The sequence below is a fragment of the Silurus meridionalis genome, chromosome 24 (genome assembly GCF_014805685.1).
Source record: "Silurus meridionalis isolate SWU-2019-XX chromosome 24, ASM1480568v1, whole genome shotgun sequence".
In the NCBI taxonomy this organism is placed as follows: Eukaryota; Metazoa; Chordata; class Actinopteri; order Siluriformes; family Siluridae; genus Silurus; species Silurus meridionalis.
The window spans coordinates 11,460,992-11,478,227 of NC_060907.1; the positions used below are offsets into that span (position 1 = coordinate 11,460,992).

The window sequence follows — 17,236 nt, forward strand, 5'->3', positions numbered from 1 at the left end:
CCTCACTTTTGTTTTTCACATCAACCTGTAAAGACTTGTATGTGAAAACCCTGCAGTTTGTGAGATACTCCAGCAACAACCATACCGTAAAGGTCAAAGTTACAGACGCCACATTTCTCCCTTATTCTGATGTTTGCTATACTATTAATATTAACTCAATTTCTTGACTCTATTTCATAGGCTGCACAAAATAACAAAAGGTGTGTTATACTTGTCACATGTCTATAGTAATATTCTTACTTTGCATCTCCCAGCAATGTTAGGAAGCTGGGGTCAGAGCAGAGGGTCGGCCATGATTCGGCACCCCTGGAGCACAGAGGATTAAGGGTCTTGCTCAAGGGCTGAACAGTGGCAGCTTGGTTATATTCTTGGTGAAATAAAATCTGCTAGCCTTTGTTCTGCCTCACACTAGAGTAGCTTCAGGTCTAGCTCTGTATAATTAAAATTCCAGCTGATAAGTACTCGCATTTCACCCTAACAAGCAGTCGAAGTTACATTGATTTTAATTAGGAGACCTGCAGGCAGAGTTTAAGTTTTTTATGGCAGAGCAACCAGCAAAAAGTCGGCTCTGAATCTCCTGACAACCCAGGTGTGCTTTTTTCAATTGTGTAAGAAAATAATTCTATAAATTACATGAAATAGATCTTGTATAGATTTAAAGTGCCTGGAGATGCTTGGGATGAAATATAAGGTCATGTGCAACTCACTTTCACTTGTGTATCCCATAATTCCAAACTTTCTTCCTCTATTTGTAGACCACGCTATCTCAAGTATCTTTTTCTTTTACAAAACTGATGCATTAGATCTGTTGGGTATTTTATAGACAATTTTAGGCAAGTTAAATCTAGTTTTTGGGTGGAGATATACTGACTCCCAGAAGTGTAGTAAAGAAGAAACTCTTTGTACATAATATTGTGTGTGTGTGTGTGTGTGTGTGTGTGTGTGTGTGTGTGTGTGTGTGTGTGTGTGTAATAGGTAAGTAGATCATATTTAATGAGATATTTTCCTCCACTACTTGCTCCTATCAGGAGAGATAGTCTAAATGTACTGAGTTATTACCTCACAGAGGAATCTTTTTCTCTGTGCCACTGTGCAGGTCAATAGCTTTTAATAATCTAAAATCTGCTTTGCAGTCTGTCTCATAATGGATAAGGCGAGAGGTGTGGGGAAAGTGGATTTTCTTGATTTGCACAGAGTTTTTTGCTGTGTAATAATCATGCAGTTACTCAGCTGTATATATATATATATATATATATATATAAATATATATATTTTTTACTATTTGTATTTGTACCATGGTCCTTACTGTGAAACTGCAACTCTAATCACGTTTGGATAATAATCGGTGCCAAGTGGCACATCATCTGGCATGAGTGTGTTCACTGGCTCGTCATCTAGTGTTGCACATTTGTGTACATTCTCGCTCAGTAATTACAGCTGGCATCTCCTGTCAGGCAGATATTAAATTACATATTAAGGTTGTAAATCACAGCAATTATCATAAGCTATAACAAAGTAATGAAAGCTATGATGACTGTCCTGCTCCTTCACTTACACTCTGTCCATTCATGTTCATTTACACAAATAGCCTTGACTTAACAGGTTAAAAAATGGACTATCAACCAATTCAATAAACAATAAAAATTTGGGAATATTATATTATTATTAATAAAAATATAATAAATTACTAACCCCCTGGCCATGCTTTATAGACTAGTGTGATAGTTGTTGCTAAATTAAACTTTTTGTAATATTTATCTCTATAGTGTGTTATGGCATGCTTTACATTTGCTAAAGAAACAATTCATTATTGTGCTATATGTCATAGGGTATAAAGATAATTATAAATCACATTGTTTTACTTTAGATATAAAAATAATAATGAAAAGAAATGTATGTTATGTTATCTTGTTATGAAGTGCAGGCTTGATTTAATTAAACTGTAGAAGAGGAATGTAAGTTTTTGCCACAAGTTTATATATACATTACTATATATATATGTTTACTGTGTAATTTGTCTGTCACAGAATGTCATACGTAAAATGGACTTGCTTGCATATAGCTGAAAGGAAACTCTATCAACATTGTGTTTCTATCATTAAAGGATTTCATTCAAATCATTTTTATTTTTAGAGCACGTTTAACAATAGACATTGGATACTGATGTCCTAAACTGTTAATATTAATTACATTCCAAATCCATACTCAAAGTTATTGAGTTGCTCAGTAACTTCATGGATCGTTAGGCTATTGATGTCAATCCATTTCCAGCTGCACAGAGAGGTCTCCAAATGAATGCTAACCCTACTTTACAAATATTAAGGAAAATCATGGTCATGTGAATGTCAGATTATTTGGATTGCTTAAAAATTTGCTTTATCTATAAAAAATACAAATAAAAAAAATTCTTATTTGAAAATTTCCCAGATTAAAAAACATGGAAATAGCATTATGTGCCAAGTATGTCTAAATATTTAGCTTAACAGTTAAATGCTAAATTATAAATAAATAAATATTTATATTCATACATAAAACTTACTGTACTCCCCAATCTGCTTCACAGATCCCACTGCGACATCCGCAGCTATAGGAAACCTTGTATTATGACATTTTTGTAGTCTAAAAATACATAAAAATCATATATAAAGGGGCCCGCTTTACTGCTATAGAATCCGTGTCATTATTGTGTCCTCTGTTATCTGTCAACGGGTATCACGATACTTATAAAACACTTTGCTTTACTTTATGAAATATTACGTGCCAAGATAAAAACAGGCTTTCTTTATATCACTGATGCCAAATGTCATTTTTGCTTTAAAAAACTGATAAAAAAGAAAAATGGACTACGGATATGGCTTGATTTTATCTACAGGAAAGTATGTCATTGTGTCATTTGTCTGTCATAGTGTCAGAATTCAAATAGGCTTCACTATTACTGTAGCTATAGTACAAATGTCATTACTGTCTTTCTTCTGTCAAAGTGTCAAGATTTGTAAAATAATGCTAATTATGCTAATTATGCTAAGTATGATATTTCTGTCATACTGTTTCAAATAAGGGTTGATTATCTAGAAGCATTAATCATGTATGTCATCAGAACTTTCTACCATGAGACATGAGATATGTGTGAATGTTTACAGTACATTTTTATTATGAGATATATAGAAACATGCTGATTAAATCATCAAAAAATATGGCATATGCTGTCATGATATTAAACAATCTGACACATTTGTGAGTTTCTCTTCAGGATGAATAAAGTGATCCATTTAACATAAATATAGATAACAGTAACCTAAGATTGTTATATTACTGGACATGAAAGCAAATTATGACAGCATCAGATATAACAGGTGTGTTGTACGATGTACACACTCATAATAATTGCTTTTGCATTCATAAACTTTTTTTTGCCAATTAGTCATATCCCGTCAATTCCCACGTAAATATTACACAAGAGATATCAGTTCAGGCTTAACACTTGCTGTCTTTGAGACATGTGAAAACCACATGTTTTCTAACTGCTGTTTGCAGTTGGGGTCTGCTTAACACACTTCTGTATACACAGTTTTGATAGACGCCCACAATTGGCTAGTGTCTGTCTGATCGACAGGGAATGAGGAAAGACATCCTACTGGCTGTCAGGATGTAAATTCATGATTTTTCACAATGATATGACAAACATTTAAACATGTGTTATCTGGGACCAACACATATCCAACACAATTTGGTAACTCCAAGGTACTTTTTTTTTCCATGTACTTTTGGCAAAAGACTGACAACACTGCCGAAAATTCTTCTATTTCATATTATTTTATTTACTCTAATAGAATTTTTCTTAATAAATATAGATATTATTGATAAAAGCATGAGTGAAAAGTAGACTTGGATATTTACCGAATTTCTTTGTATTTGGTATGTCCCTTTTTAGCTTTAATCACAGTGTGCACATGATCTGGCAGTTACTCCACTAGAGGACTTGTGCAAAACCTTATGATCGATTTTAGATCAAATGCATTGGAGTGTCTTCTGAACACACACTTCAGTAGAAGAGATCTGGCTTAAGGAACATTTGACCTTTTGTATAAAGCATTAATCATGATCAATATCACACATTTGTTTGCATTTAAATTGGGACCTAGAAATTGGACCTAGAAATATTTGGTGGTCTTTTAGTGTGGTAGCATTACAATTTTGTTTCACTTGCACAACGAGAGCCCAACCTGTTCCAGCATGACAATGCTTTTGTACAAAAAGTGAGATCCATGAAGGTTTACATAGGTTATAGTGGAAGATCTTGAGTAACCTGATTTGACTTTAACCCTACTAAACACCTCTGAGATGAATTAGGATGCATATCTGACTTTACTAATGCCCTTGTGGCTGAACGAGCACAAATTTCCATCACATTCCAAAATCTACTGTAACAACCTCCCAAAAATGTGAAGGGTAAATGGGGATTAAATGTATAATGCAAAATGTAATATTCAGGTGGCCACAAGCTTTTGTCCATGAAGTGTGGTGCAGAATCAATAGTAAATATATAAAACTTTATTTTAACAGTGTCAGGGGGTAAAAAAGATTTTCTTTGTGGTGTCAGACTTTTGGACCTAGGGTTATAAAAATATTTTGTTAAGCATGCCATTACAGGCACGCAACAAATATTAAGTCAGTTATCAATGCCATACGAAGAAAAGTAAAGAAAACCTAACACTCTGTACAGGAATATTTCAGAAACTCAGTCCAAACCAAGTGAATTGTAATTTGCTTCATTCAAACATTAGACATCCAGCTGTAGATATAGATTCCTAATGAGAAAGCCAGAGGCAACAGTAGCAAAGTAAAAACAATCTGAGATGAACCAGACTGAAACAGAAACTGTCATCTGTTACAGAATCTCTCAGCTTAAGGTTGAACTTCACAGAATTTTTTTCCCTCTCAGATCGCATTTACTTATTATTTTTTTTTATTCATATTAAATTTAAATGCATTATGTTTGAGACTTTTGATAACTATTTAATTTTAATGAGATGTGACCTGATGTCAAAGCCATTGATGAACTGGTGTCAACAACAACTTAAACTTTTTTGAACCTCATCTGGCTCAAATCCAATAAACAGGGAATGACTAATTCAAATCAAATCAAATCAAATCAGATTTTATTTGTCACATACACCTACATACAGAGTACGACATGCAGTAAAATGCTTTGTCTGACTGTCCAACATTTAAGCATAAAAAGGAATAGAATTTAAGGATAAAAAAATAAAGTAGATAAATAAAAAGTATAAACTATAGAAAATATATGAAAATATGTGTATGTACATGAATGAGTATGGCAGATATTGACAGTATAAATTAAAGTGATTAATTGATTGTCCTTCAAGTGTCCAAGTGCAGTATGGTGTGGTATAAAGTGACACTATGCTGTTCAAGTCCAGAGTTGAAGTGACAGTCCAGAGTTTAGGTGTCATATAATAGTAAAAAAATAGTTGTGCAAAAATGAGTAAAGATGGAAAGAGTGGTCCAGTACTAGTTCCTGGCTGTTTCCTGGTCTAAACTCTGAATGGCCTATGGGAAGAAGCTTCTCTTCATTCTCTCTGTGCTCGCTTTCAAGGAGCGAAAGTGTTTCCCTGAACGCAACAAAGAAAATAGTCCATTGTTGGAATGACTGAGGTCCTTCACAATCTTCCTGGCTCCGGTCCAGCACCCCGTGCTGTAGATGTCCTGCAGGTCAGGGACCTCGGTGTGGATGGTATGTTCAGCTGACCGAATCACACTTTGAAGGGGCTCGTCTGTCCTGCATGGTGCTGTTCCCGAACCAGGAAGTGATGCTACCCCTCAGGATGCTCTCAATGGTGCAAGTGTAAAAAGTCCTTAGCACCTGAGGGTGTACCTTAAGTATCTCAGATGGTACAGACGCTGCCAGGCTTCTTCACCAGGGTGTTGATGTGACAGGACAAAGACAGGTCCTGTGTGATGTGAACACCTAGGTCCCGGGAACTGTCCACTCGCTCCACTGGGGTCCCTTTGATGTTTGGAGGTTGGTATGACTGCTCCTGCTTCGTGCTAAAGTCCACTATCAACTCCTTAGTCTTGCTGACGTTTAGGAGAAGATTGTTCTCCTGCCACCATATCTCTTGGTTTTTAATCTCCTGTAGATAGGCCGTCTCATCATTGTTGGAGATCAGGCCCACCACAACAGTGTCATCTGTAAACTTGATGATGGTGGTGGAGTTAGAAGTGACCACACAGTCATATGTGTACAGTGAGTACAGCAGGGGGCTCAGAACACAACCCTGGGGAGCTCCAGTGCTGAGGGTGAGGGTGGATGAGGTGTGTTTGCCGACCCATACGGCTTGTGGTCTGTCTGCCAGGAAGATGGAGAGCCAGGAGGACCTCCATCTTAGAGGTGAGTGTGGAGGGAATTATGGTGTTGAACGCTGAACTGTAGTACACAAATACCATTGTTGCATCATTTCCTTTTCTGTAGTCCAGGTGGCTCATCATTGTGTGAAGAAGATGAGCAATGGCGTCCTCAGTAGAGTGGTTCTGGCGGTACACAAACTGTAGAGGATCCAGTATGTCATTGTGTAATTATCATCCAGACAAAGTTAAAAATGCTTTAGCTCCCAGAAAACGCAAGATTAGGCAGAAATTAGTTCCAACTGTGAAAATAAATGCAATATTTTAGTTAAAGATTCTTTAGTCAACAAAATCTAAAATGGTCGACACTGGAAAAGATGGCAAGATTTATATTCCTATTCAGTTTCATACACTTTTGCTTCGTAAAAAATGGTTTTCTTTTTGGATGACCTACAAATTGAGGTCTTGGGGAGCGGATGTAAACAGGGAGCGAGCTGCACTACAATTTTCAATGTGCTTCGTTACACATCCCACCTGCCATTATTCATGTTGCCAAGAGAGAGCCTCTTACTGTTGATAGAAGGAGCATATGCTTCACCTCTTGCTACAGCAGATAGTCCGTGAAACTGTGCCAGGTTTTCACTTAGGCCATGAACACAGCATAAGCTAAATGTTTGGAATTCTTCAGCTTCACTTCACCAAAAGATGGCACTCAGTTTTGGTTCTTAACCTCAGTCAAAGAATCTGAAAATATCTGGGTTTGCTTCGATTCTGTTTTGAGCATGTCAGATGGTGAAAGGGGGCAGAGCTTCCAGAATTGGTATGCCTTTTGGATAATCTTTTTTTTTTTTTTTCACTGTAAAAGAAAAAAAATGGTTGCCATATTTTGGAGTGTTAAACAGAGTGTGTCGAGACAAGACAAGACCAAGATTTCGAGGGGTTGAGACCAAGACCAAGACTGAATCAAAGACCCCAACCAAACCAGCACTCTTCAAGATCCACATAAACCTAAAACTAACCCTAACCCTAAAAAAATCATAATAAAATTATACTAAAAAGTAATTACAGAGGTGAAGAGGTTTTAATAAGCAAACAAGTACAACCACTAAGGAGCTAAAATTTAGTTGATAATCTGTATTTTTGTGCAAACAAAAATGACAAACATTCAACATTTAAACTGCAGAAAACATGTAAATACCCAAAATATTCTGAACTCTGCAAACTTTTAGTAAATTAATAATATAAGAAGTCTTAATATAAAAACGATTATACTGAATGTGGGATATTACTGTTCATAAATAGTAACTGAGTGTGAATTACAGACTAGAGTTTTCACTGTTTTAAATATGTTTCACTCTTTTAAAGAAAAGCACAAGGCTTCTGCTATGGATTTGGCAGTTTGTATACATTTGTATAGAATCAATATCATGTTGGCAGCTTATATTCGTGTGATATTGCTTATTCATACCATTCATTTTTTTTTTTTATCATATCTCAAATTTTGTGGCCATAAACAACCAGACCTGGTAACAAGTAAAATCGACTTAGATATGTTATTAAGTTACATACTGTAATGCACAGAATGCACCATAGAGGAGTAAGAAACAGCAAATAGTCCAAATCAGCAGTGATACACATAAACGTAGAACAGGTGAGGGTCCTATTTTGGGCACCAGAACATTGTAAGGGGTGTGTTAGGGTGGAAGTGGGGGAGTGTTCAGTGAGAGTTTCGCAATTGCATCAGCATCTTTCAGTTTTGCGTATACAACAAAATGATTCCTATTGTGAATTTGTAATTTAGTGAATTAATATTTTAAATCAAGATGAATATAAGACTGAACAAATGTTCTAAACAAAATCGTGCAGTTTGAAAAAAAAAATAAAAATCACACCGACCTGCTGGCAAAGCTCAAGTCTGTGCCACTTACTGTTGTTAAACCTGAAATTTTCTTGTCTTGTCCATTTCGAATGCCAGCTGCCTCATCAGGGAACACTTTTTTTTTCAGAGTAGAAACTACAGGACTGGCCTGTCGCATATTGCTATGTATCCACATTTATATTCCGTTATGATAGTCTTGAGTGATAAGCAAGGAGTCATTGATGGATTGCAATTGTTAGAATAAGGACACTGTTAGGCTGCTCACCTGCTGAGGTTGTCATACCAGATCTTTGCCTGATCTGTGTTTATTAATTATGATTACATAATATCTTTTATAGCATCACATTTTATGGCTATTTATTTAAACGTTTTATTTTTTAATCTCAAGGTGGAGCTTGAGATCATAATAAAGCAATCAGAGAACCACAACACATGGGCGAAAGCATGTGAGAAACATAGCCGGTTTGGTATATAGTGTTGGGCCGTGCATTTGGTACATGGGCCTTTAGTGGGGACTTACCGCACTTAATCCACCTCTTGATACCACCACTATCACGTTGCAATTATAGAAACCATCAGTACAATAGAAAAACGCAATATAACAACTCGTGGCATTACAGAGAGAGCGGCATTTCACATATGGAGGGTGAATACCATTTTACTAAAGCAAGAAACCCAGTTAAGACTTTAAACCTCTATTCTACCACTGCAACTGTGCCACGTACATCATCTGGAGCAGTTCAGTATTAATATTTGTCTAAAAACATTAAAATGTAAATACAACAATACAACCTACTCACCAGAGATGCATACTGATAATTTGCACTGCTCCTTAGAGGCTGTAATCCAGTGGTACTGCTAGTATTCACTGGTCTGGAAGTGGAGAACAAACCCTAGCTAGCTTCGGGGGTTGGCTGACCTCCTCATGATGTCTGTCTTTTCTGGAAAATGGATTTTTAAATATATCCAAAACTAATCAATTTCTCTTCCTCCATAGGCACAAAACAGTCTAACTCAGATGTATTCATGTGTGCAATACACGTGTTTTGCCAGTGAAACTTGGCTGTAACAGTTTCCCTCTGACCAACCAATAAGAAGACAGAAAATGCTGCCACTATTCTGGGCCAGCTAGCTGCCCCTGTGATGCGAATTTGAAATCTGATTGGGTAAAGAAACAAAGCTATTTCTTAAGGAGACTATGGTAAAAAAAAAAAAAAAGCCAGCAGGACAGACAGGCTGAAATCTGATTGGACAGAAAATCGAACAACCTTATACACCTACTGGAAGCAGTGCAGCCAAGAAAAATGCTATGAAATGAAGAGAATAAATGTTGGAAAGAAATTAATACAATTTCATAAAACAAATATTAGAATTTAGGTTGTAAATGTAAATCCTGCTATATTCCTTGCGCCACTCATTATTTGAGGTCAACAAGATTTTAGCTCAGGGCCAGATTATCTCAACAGCTTCCTAAATCCCTGAGAGTACTCTGGGCACCCTGCCTGTTTCTGTTCCTGTTCCTGTTCCTGTTCCCTGCTCCTGTCCCTGTACCTGTACCTGTCCACTGGTCTGCCCTGCGTTGTTTGGATTTTGGACTTTGGTTTGTGTTTTTGCTCTGCCCTCGATTGCTCTGTTTGCTGGCTTTTGGATTTTTCGACTGTTCGTTGATTTCTGATTCGGTTCTCCCCGCATTTCCCTGGCTGCCGGTTTATGGACTCTGGGACTGTTTTTTAATCTGATTCTGCCTGCCCCTTATTGTTCTGTTTTGCTGGCTTTTGGAATAAAGGCTCTTTACCTTTACACTCCATTTGCATCCTGCATTTGGGTCCTTCCTTCCAGTCTCCACTCAGTCTCACCATTACCGACAGAGCAGTCTTGAACGGTTTTGAAATAACTCTTCTTGGTGGGTTAATAATTATATTACTATTATACATATTATATGATTTAATTATTCATTTAATTACATATATAATAGAACTGCAACTCACCACAGTGCAGAATCAGTGGGAGTTACATTTATCAATACATAAACATAAAATGAGAGAAGCAATAATAGGCAGAAACTATTTTTATTTATTTATTTAATGATTATTATTTCTTAAAATAAAACACCCTGCAGACTGCTAAAGTCAATAAAACTGAAAATAATATAAAGTTCATATTCTTACTGTGCAGCCCAATACTGGTTCATGGTCTGGTGGTTGATTGCCTCTGTTTTAGGAGAGAAGTCCAAGACCTTAAAAGAGAAAAAAGAGATCTTGAGATCAAAGTCCGGTTTCAGCTAAAGAATAGTGAAGGTTGCAAAGTGAGATTGGAGGAACAATAAAATAAATCGGACAAAATTGGATTGGCTTGTGCTTACTTCCCATAGATGAGTGTGTGTATGTGTGCTACTAAGAGTCTCTGGTTGTTTGATATATGTGTTTTGAAATGTAGAAATGACAGTGATTCTGTCTCTTAATGTTGTTTACTGTGCTGTTTTCTTCAATTATTCATCACAACACGACAGATTTGCAACTTTTAGCCTGACCTTTATCAAATACGCAGATTCCACATCGACTTTTCGACCGAAACCTTAAAAAAATGCACAAGTCTTGCTTCTGTAAACTAAAACGTCTCTAGATGAACAACTCATGACCTCTGTAAAGTGTTATGCACAGTGCCATGTCACATTTTTAACTGAATGGTAGTTAGCCCCATGATTTAAGGAATGATGCTGATCTTATGTACATTTGCTCCCTTTATAATAATGACGTCTCTTGCTGACAGTCCTGGGGGGGTTATTTTACACTAAGGTACATGACACATTATTATTATAATTTTTTTTTTTTATATTTTTCTTCATATTCTTAAGATAACACTCAGGTATCAGGTTTGTTGTTTTGCTCCAAGCTGACATTTATGAGCCTATGGCTGTGTCGCATTAACTCTGCTTTTATTGCACTGTAACGCTTGTGTCATTTTATTACTAGGCCTTCGCTGCAACAGCAACTGATTCATCTTCACAGATTAATAAGCTCTTTCCCTCCCTCACTCTCTCCCTCTCTCTCTCCCTCTTTCTCTCCGGTGTTGTGAGCAGTTATTTAAATGCAACGTTTAATTTACTGCCACAGATCTTTCATCTGCACAGCGCTGACCCAGCAGGAGACACTTGCAATCAAGAAGATAACGCAATTAAAAAGTACAAAAACTAAGAACGGTGTGCGGAGTGGTAAGGGAGAAGGGGTCATTAATCTGTTCATTAGTAGCGGGGCATGTTGCCTCACAACCCGAAAAATTGAGTTTGACACTTTAAATTAGGCTTTGTGGACGAGGAACATTTAGTTATGCTAATAATATTTCTATGCACTGCAGTGCCTTAATTAAAGTCCAATGATGATAATCCAAGTCAAGCGTAATTGACATTATTGATATTTCAAGCATTAATTGCAGGTCAATTGGGGTTTTGTAGAGAATGCCTAGAGTCCGAGATGCGTTCGTCTAGTCGTGTCACGTCTGGTTTGTATCTTTGGACTCTCAATTTATTTTGCATCATGCGCCTGTTTATAAAGCGTTGCATCCAAGTGTTGAATTCTTGTTCAAAGTTCTTGACAACACAAGCTAATGACAACTATTTCATCCCCTAATGTCATTTACTGTGCTGTTTTCTCTTTTCATTTAGCACAGCACAACAATTTGCACCTGCTAGACTGACCTATATCCAATTATATAGATTTAACATCTACTCCCAGATTGCGTATAGTTATTAAAGTGTTTTTACCAAAGAAATCCTTTTTCTTTTTTTTTTTATTTCTTCCATCTGTTCAAATCTACAATTCAAAAAGACATAAGGGCTGCTGGTGTGTTTATGTGTGTCTTTGTCTGCGCATTTGTGTGTGCAACACGCCTGCAGCATTTCAACCCACGTATGTCAGACAACCAGAGACTATTGGGAGCACACATACACATGTAGAGACACACACACACTCTCTTATATAGGAACTAAATACAAGCCGAAATCCAATTTTGTCCAATTTATTTTATTGTTCTACCCATCTCACTTTGCATCCTGAAGTCTTCTTTGGCACAGTAACTCTGTCTGACCAGAACCATCTGCTGTTCATCGTGCAAAATCTGGGCCTGAGGTCCACAACCCTTCCGTGATTTTTGTATTATTTTTTCACAACATGTCTCAGACGTTCTTTTTCCTTTCGAGTAGCAAATCTTCCCCTGTGGCTTTCCAGAACTACTTGGACAGTTTGTAGAAACAGCCTTGCTGTGAGGACGACATGACGGAACCGGTCAAGAGGAACTGCCAAATTCCAGTGTTGATTTTTTTTTCTCTTTCGTACTTTCGTTCTGTGACACTTTTCCAACATTTCATCACATTCAGATTCTATACAATGTACTCCTGAGCAACCGCTAGCACTGTGACTCAACCGAAAGGGTGTACTTGTCAGTTTGGTTCAAAGAAAGGAGTAGTTTAATGGCAGACCCTGACAAGAGAGACTGATGGGAGATATGCAAATGAGGACATTCACCTTGGCCTGTCCAGCCCCCGAATTGGAGACGAGGCAGCACCTGAGGACTGGAAATAACCGCGATTACATAAAACGCCTCTGAGGAAGGTTATGGGTAGCAACCGTGACTAATAGTTATCCCTGTGCTCTGCTAGGCTTTTACTTTATTTTTCCCATTTGTTAGGCATATGAAACCAGCATCTATTTTTGATGCAAATCAATTTACTGTGTGGTTAATTCCTCTTCAACTGACTTATTGAACATTGTATTTCCTTAGATCTTTTTTCATACAAAATAGTATTCACTCAAGTCTCTATAGAGTTACTCTTCTGAAAAAAAAGATCCTTTAGGGCACCAGTTTTCAAACTTCTTGCACATAGAAAAACCTTTAACTATAAAATAAATGAGACAAACCTCATCAGTCTAGATTTCTTTAATGATATTGTGGCCAGATATGTTGTTTTTTTTTCTTCCAACTTTCCACCAACAGAATCATGTTAACTTTATTTATAGACTGACACATGTACAAGATAGTGAGGATTAAAAGAAATAAAAATTGATTTCAAGCAACCATCCAAACAGGCTCATCATTAAAATGTATTGATTATAAATAGAACAGCTCTGGTAATAGCTACCGTATTTTTGGACTATAAACCGCTACTTTTTTCCCACGTTTTGAACCCCGCAGCTTAAACAACAAAGCGGCTAATTTATAAATTTTTCCTGGGTTTTTCCCGGTTTCACAAACTTCAAGCCAAAAAACTGAACCCCATAACATTAGACCAATGAAATTTCCGAAAGGGAAAGGAAAAAACGCACCTCACCTGTGTTCTGGGCTGCACGGCATCGGGAGAAAAACTTCCATTGGGTGATTTTTAAACGCATGACGATGACAAAAGATAAACTCCAGAGAGAAATAGTTGTGAAAGGAAGGAGGAAGACAGTGAACAATGACTTTCTTGGTCGGCTACTGTTTAGATACAAGCCGTTGTAACGCGTTGAGTCTGGGTGAAGGGATAGCTCGCTTCTGGCATGCTATTCCTAAAAGAATAAATGCTCCTGAAGGAAGCGCAACATATTTCACCTGTCACACCGTGTGTAACGTGTCTTTTGTTAAAGCCTGTGTAAAGTACATTAGTGTAGACACCTGCGGCTTATAGACAGCTTATAGACGGCTTATTTATGTTAAAAATAAAAATAATTGTAAAATTCAGTTATCAATTATGGAGATTGAACATGGACCCTAGTTTGAGAAGCTGTAAGACAAAATATCAACAGGTGACTAATTAAAGGAGAACCAGCAAATATCCTAATAAGGTCACCTGCTTTAGTGTGTCTTGTCGTTGAGTCTACAAATCACACATTGTTGTTTAAATGAGTTGTAAATAAGGGGAAGAATTCCATTCTGGAAGAGGACACTGCTATCAAGGTAGAAATGCTCCATCAATGAACAGAGATGATTAAAATAACTTAGTTTTTGTTTGTTTTAACTCTTCTATAAGGAAGGCTTTCATATTCATGGCATCATATCAATCATATCATAGTTAAAAGACTTACAGTCTTATGGTTAGGTGTCCACAAACTTTTGTCTCTATAGATACACTAGATGAGCTACTGAAATACTCCACAAAGCAACACATAAGTTCATAGATGTTCTGTTTTAATGCTTGATACTTTATAGTTTCTCCCAAAAAGCCTGAATTCTGTTTTCTGTATTTTACAGGTGATCCTGATCCTGACCAAGCTTTATGACTTTCACTTGGGCAGCGTCACTGAAAGCTCCCTATGGAGGTAAAAGATATATCTCTCTACTCTTACTCTCTTTTCTTCTCTGTCTCTGAATCCCCTCGGTCTTTTCTTTCCTATCTACAACAACACCTTCTAGCTAGTCTGCATTGTCTCTCAGCTGTTGTTTTGAGGCTCCCTGTAGTTAAATAAGGTGAACAAGTGCCCGTGTTGTGGATTAGCAGCCTGGTACAATGCTGTCATTCGATATCCTCAGGGGGAGGCAGAAAAAAAAAACAGACAGGGAGCGAAACAGAGAAACAGATTAGACTCCAACCACCAGAGCAGCCGAAATAACAACAGGAGTCAAAAAGTCATTGATGTCGCTCAGCAATCTCCAGCTGAGTGTTATTTCCAAAATCCAGGACAGGGAGATGCTTCTCTTTCCATGTCATCCTCATTCTCTCTTAATAGTCTGACTTTTATTGCTTTTATAATACAACAAAGGCATGGTTGCCATGGTTACCTTATTGCAAAGGTATAAAAATTGACACTGAATCAACATGGGTACCCCAAAATGGGAGATTTATAATTAAACAGTTAGGGTTAAGTAATGGATTATATCATTAAATCTGATTAATCAGGAAGCATCATGGTGGGGAAACACACACACACACACACACACACACACACACACACACACACAAACACATACAAAGGCTGATTGTTAATTACACGGGATTTTTTTCCAGTGACTAAAATATTCAACATTACCTTTAAACACTGGTTTAGTTTATACATCTACTGCATAAATGTGCAGTCTGGGCTGGAATATAACCGAGTCTTCTTCTTCATTCCATCCTTTATACACAATATTTTTGCAGAATTTTGTGGACACAGGACCATAAGATTAATATGAACCACATATAGCTGGAAAGCCAATACTTTTGTCTTATATAATGTTATGTTATATGTGTACAAATGTGTGTGTGTATATATATATATATATATATATATATATATATATATATATATATATATATATATATATATATATATATATATATATTTGTTAGTTTATGCTAGTTTACAAAAGCCCACATAATCCTTATCCTAATGCTGATTCTGAAAGCGTACCCTTATTTTCTTGTCTTTTCTATCTTTTAAAGAAGACAAGCGTAGCCCTGTGTACCCAGTTACAACAGCTGCCCATGTTACTGTAAGAAAGGGAGTGAGTAGGCAGAGGTTTTTTTTAATTCCACAAAGTTTTAATACATTATCATTGAGCTCTAGTTTTATATACAGCATTTATACAGACTTGTTTATTTTCCCCACCATGTTGCAGGTCATCTCTGTATTATGAAATGTCTGTAGCTCTTTTTCGGGTCAGCAGAGCGAAAGTTTAATGGATCTCGCCCAGACTCCGGTTTTATATCAGAGTGCCACTATAGATAAAAAAGAGGTCATGCGATTATAGAGAAGCTTTTTTTTTTTTTTTTAATTCTTTCTTTCTGAAACACAGTATATATTAAATAACCTGGGCTGATCTACTGTAAGAGACAGTTTAAAACCTGAGTGTGATAAATACAGCTGAGAAGAAAGCTGGGAATAAAAAGGAAAATATTAATGTGTGAAAAATGTTTGAAAGTTTGATTAAAAAAAAGAGCTTTTATTAAGAAAAAAAGCTCAGCTACACTCTAAGGACGAAGGGTTTCTATAGAGCAGGGGTTAAGTCTAGTCCTACAGGGCTGCATAACACACCTACCAGGCTTGTAATTAAGCCAACCGGGACTCCTGGAGATGCCCCCCAGCTCTAAAGGACTGAACTGAAGAAGGAATAATACTTTCAATTTACTTTACAGCATTTGGATTTAACAGATATGTCAGAATCGGATATAAATAGTTATCATTAGGAAGCAGACTATTGTTTTTTGTTTGTTTGTTTGTTTCTAGTTGGACTAGGATACTATAGAACTCAATAAAATGGCTAATGTTTCATGTGAGTGAGCAGTCATACTGTATATACAGTAAAGCTCACAGGACAAATAAATTCACATTCATTATTGTGAGTTGCTGCGCAGTGGATTTACAGCATTCTTTTTTTCACCCTCAGTAGCTGGGCTTGGTCTCGAAGGTTTAAATTAGGCTAATAGTTTGTTTAAATTTCGGAAAACAGAACTGAATCATTTTAATAGAAAATCTAGCAGGCAGCTTTGGTAAAATAAGTGGTGCTGCAATGGCTGCAATTCTGCAAAGTTCTTAAGTGCCAAGGCTGTGCCAAAAAAAACAACAAATATAGTGACTGTGTGAGGGGGGGGGTTAAAAAAAGTAACACAATTATGAACTGGTGTGAGGTTGAGGTTAAGGAAGTATTTCAGCAAGAATTCAAAGAGTGCTGACATTTCTCCTTCTAGGACAGTTTTTCCTCAATGCTTTTGGGAAAAGCTCAGTTTTAGCTTTAGCCCACTTTGAGTTTGGATCCTGCTCCAGGTAGAGTCACAGATATGGATATTTGTAGCACTTAACCAATATCCCCACAACCACACCTCCTTTTACTACATTTACTGCAGTACTAGTCAGGCCTTAAATCCATATTCCCCATAATCGAATTCAATGTATACATAAAGTCGCTCTTATTCGAATACATTTGCAAATATTTAAATTTACTTTTAGCTGTTGTTTGCATATTGCTGTGTGTCCGGGTAAAAGCAAAGTCACTGCTCTTTTGCATAATTACTGTTCGTTTAATCAACTAAAGTCCCCATAA

At 36.8% G+C, this 17,236-nt stretch overlaps 1 protein-coding gene across 1 annotated transcript in view; it reads left to right on the forward strand.

Moving 5' to 3' along the window:
* sorcs3 (sortilin related VPS10 domain containing receptor 3) overlaps positions 1–17,236 on the forward strand; it is a 235,965-nt gene that overhangs the window by 85,150 nt on the left and 133,579 nt on the right. The window contains exon 2 of the mRNA XM_046837847.1: positions 14,468–14,535. Within this exon, the coding sequence (XP_046693803.1) occupies positions 14,468–14,535 (68 nt within the window). The remainder of the gene's footprint in view (positions 1–14,467; positions 14,536–17,236) is intronic.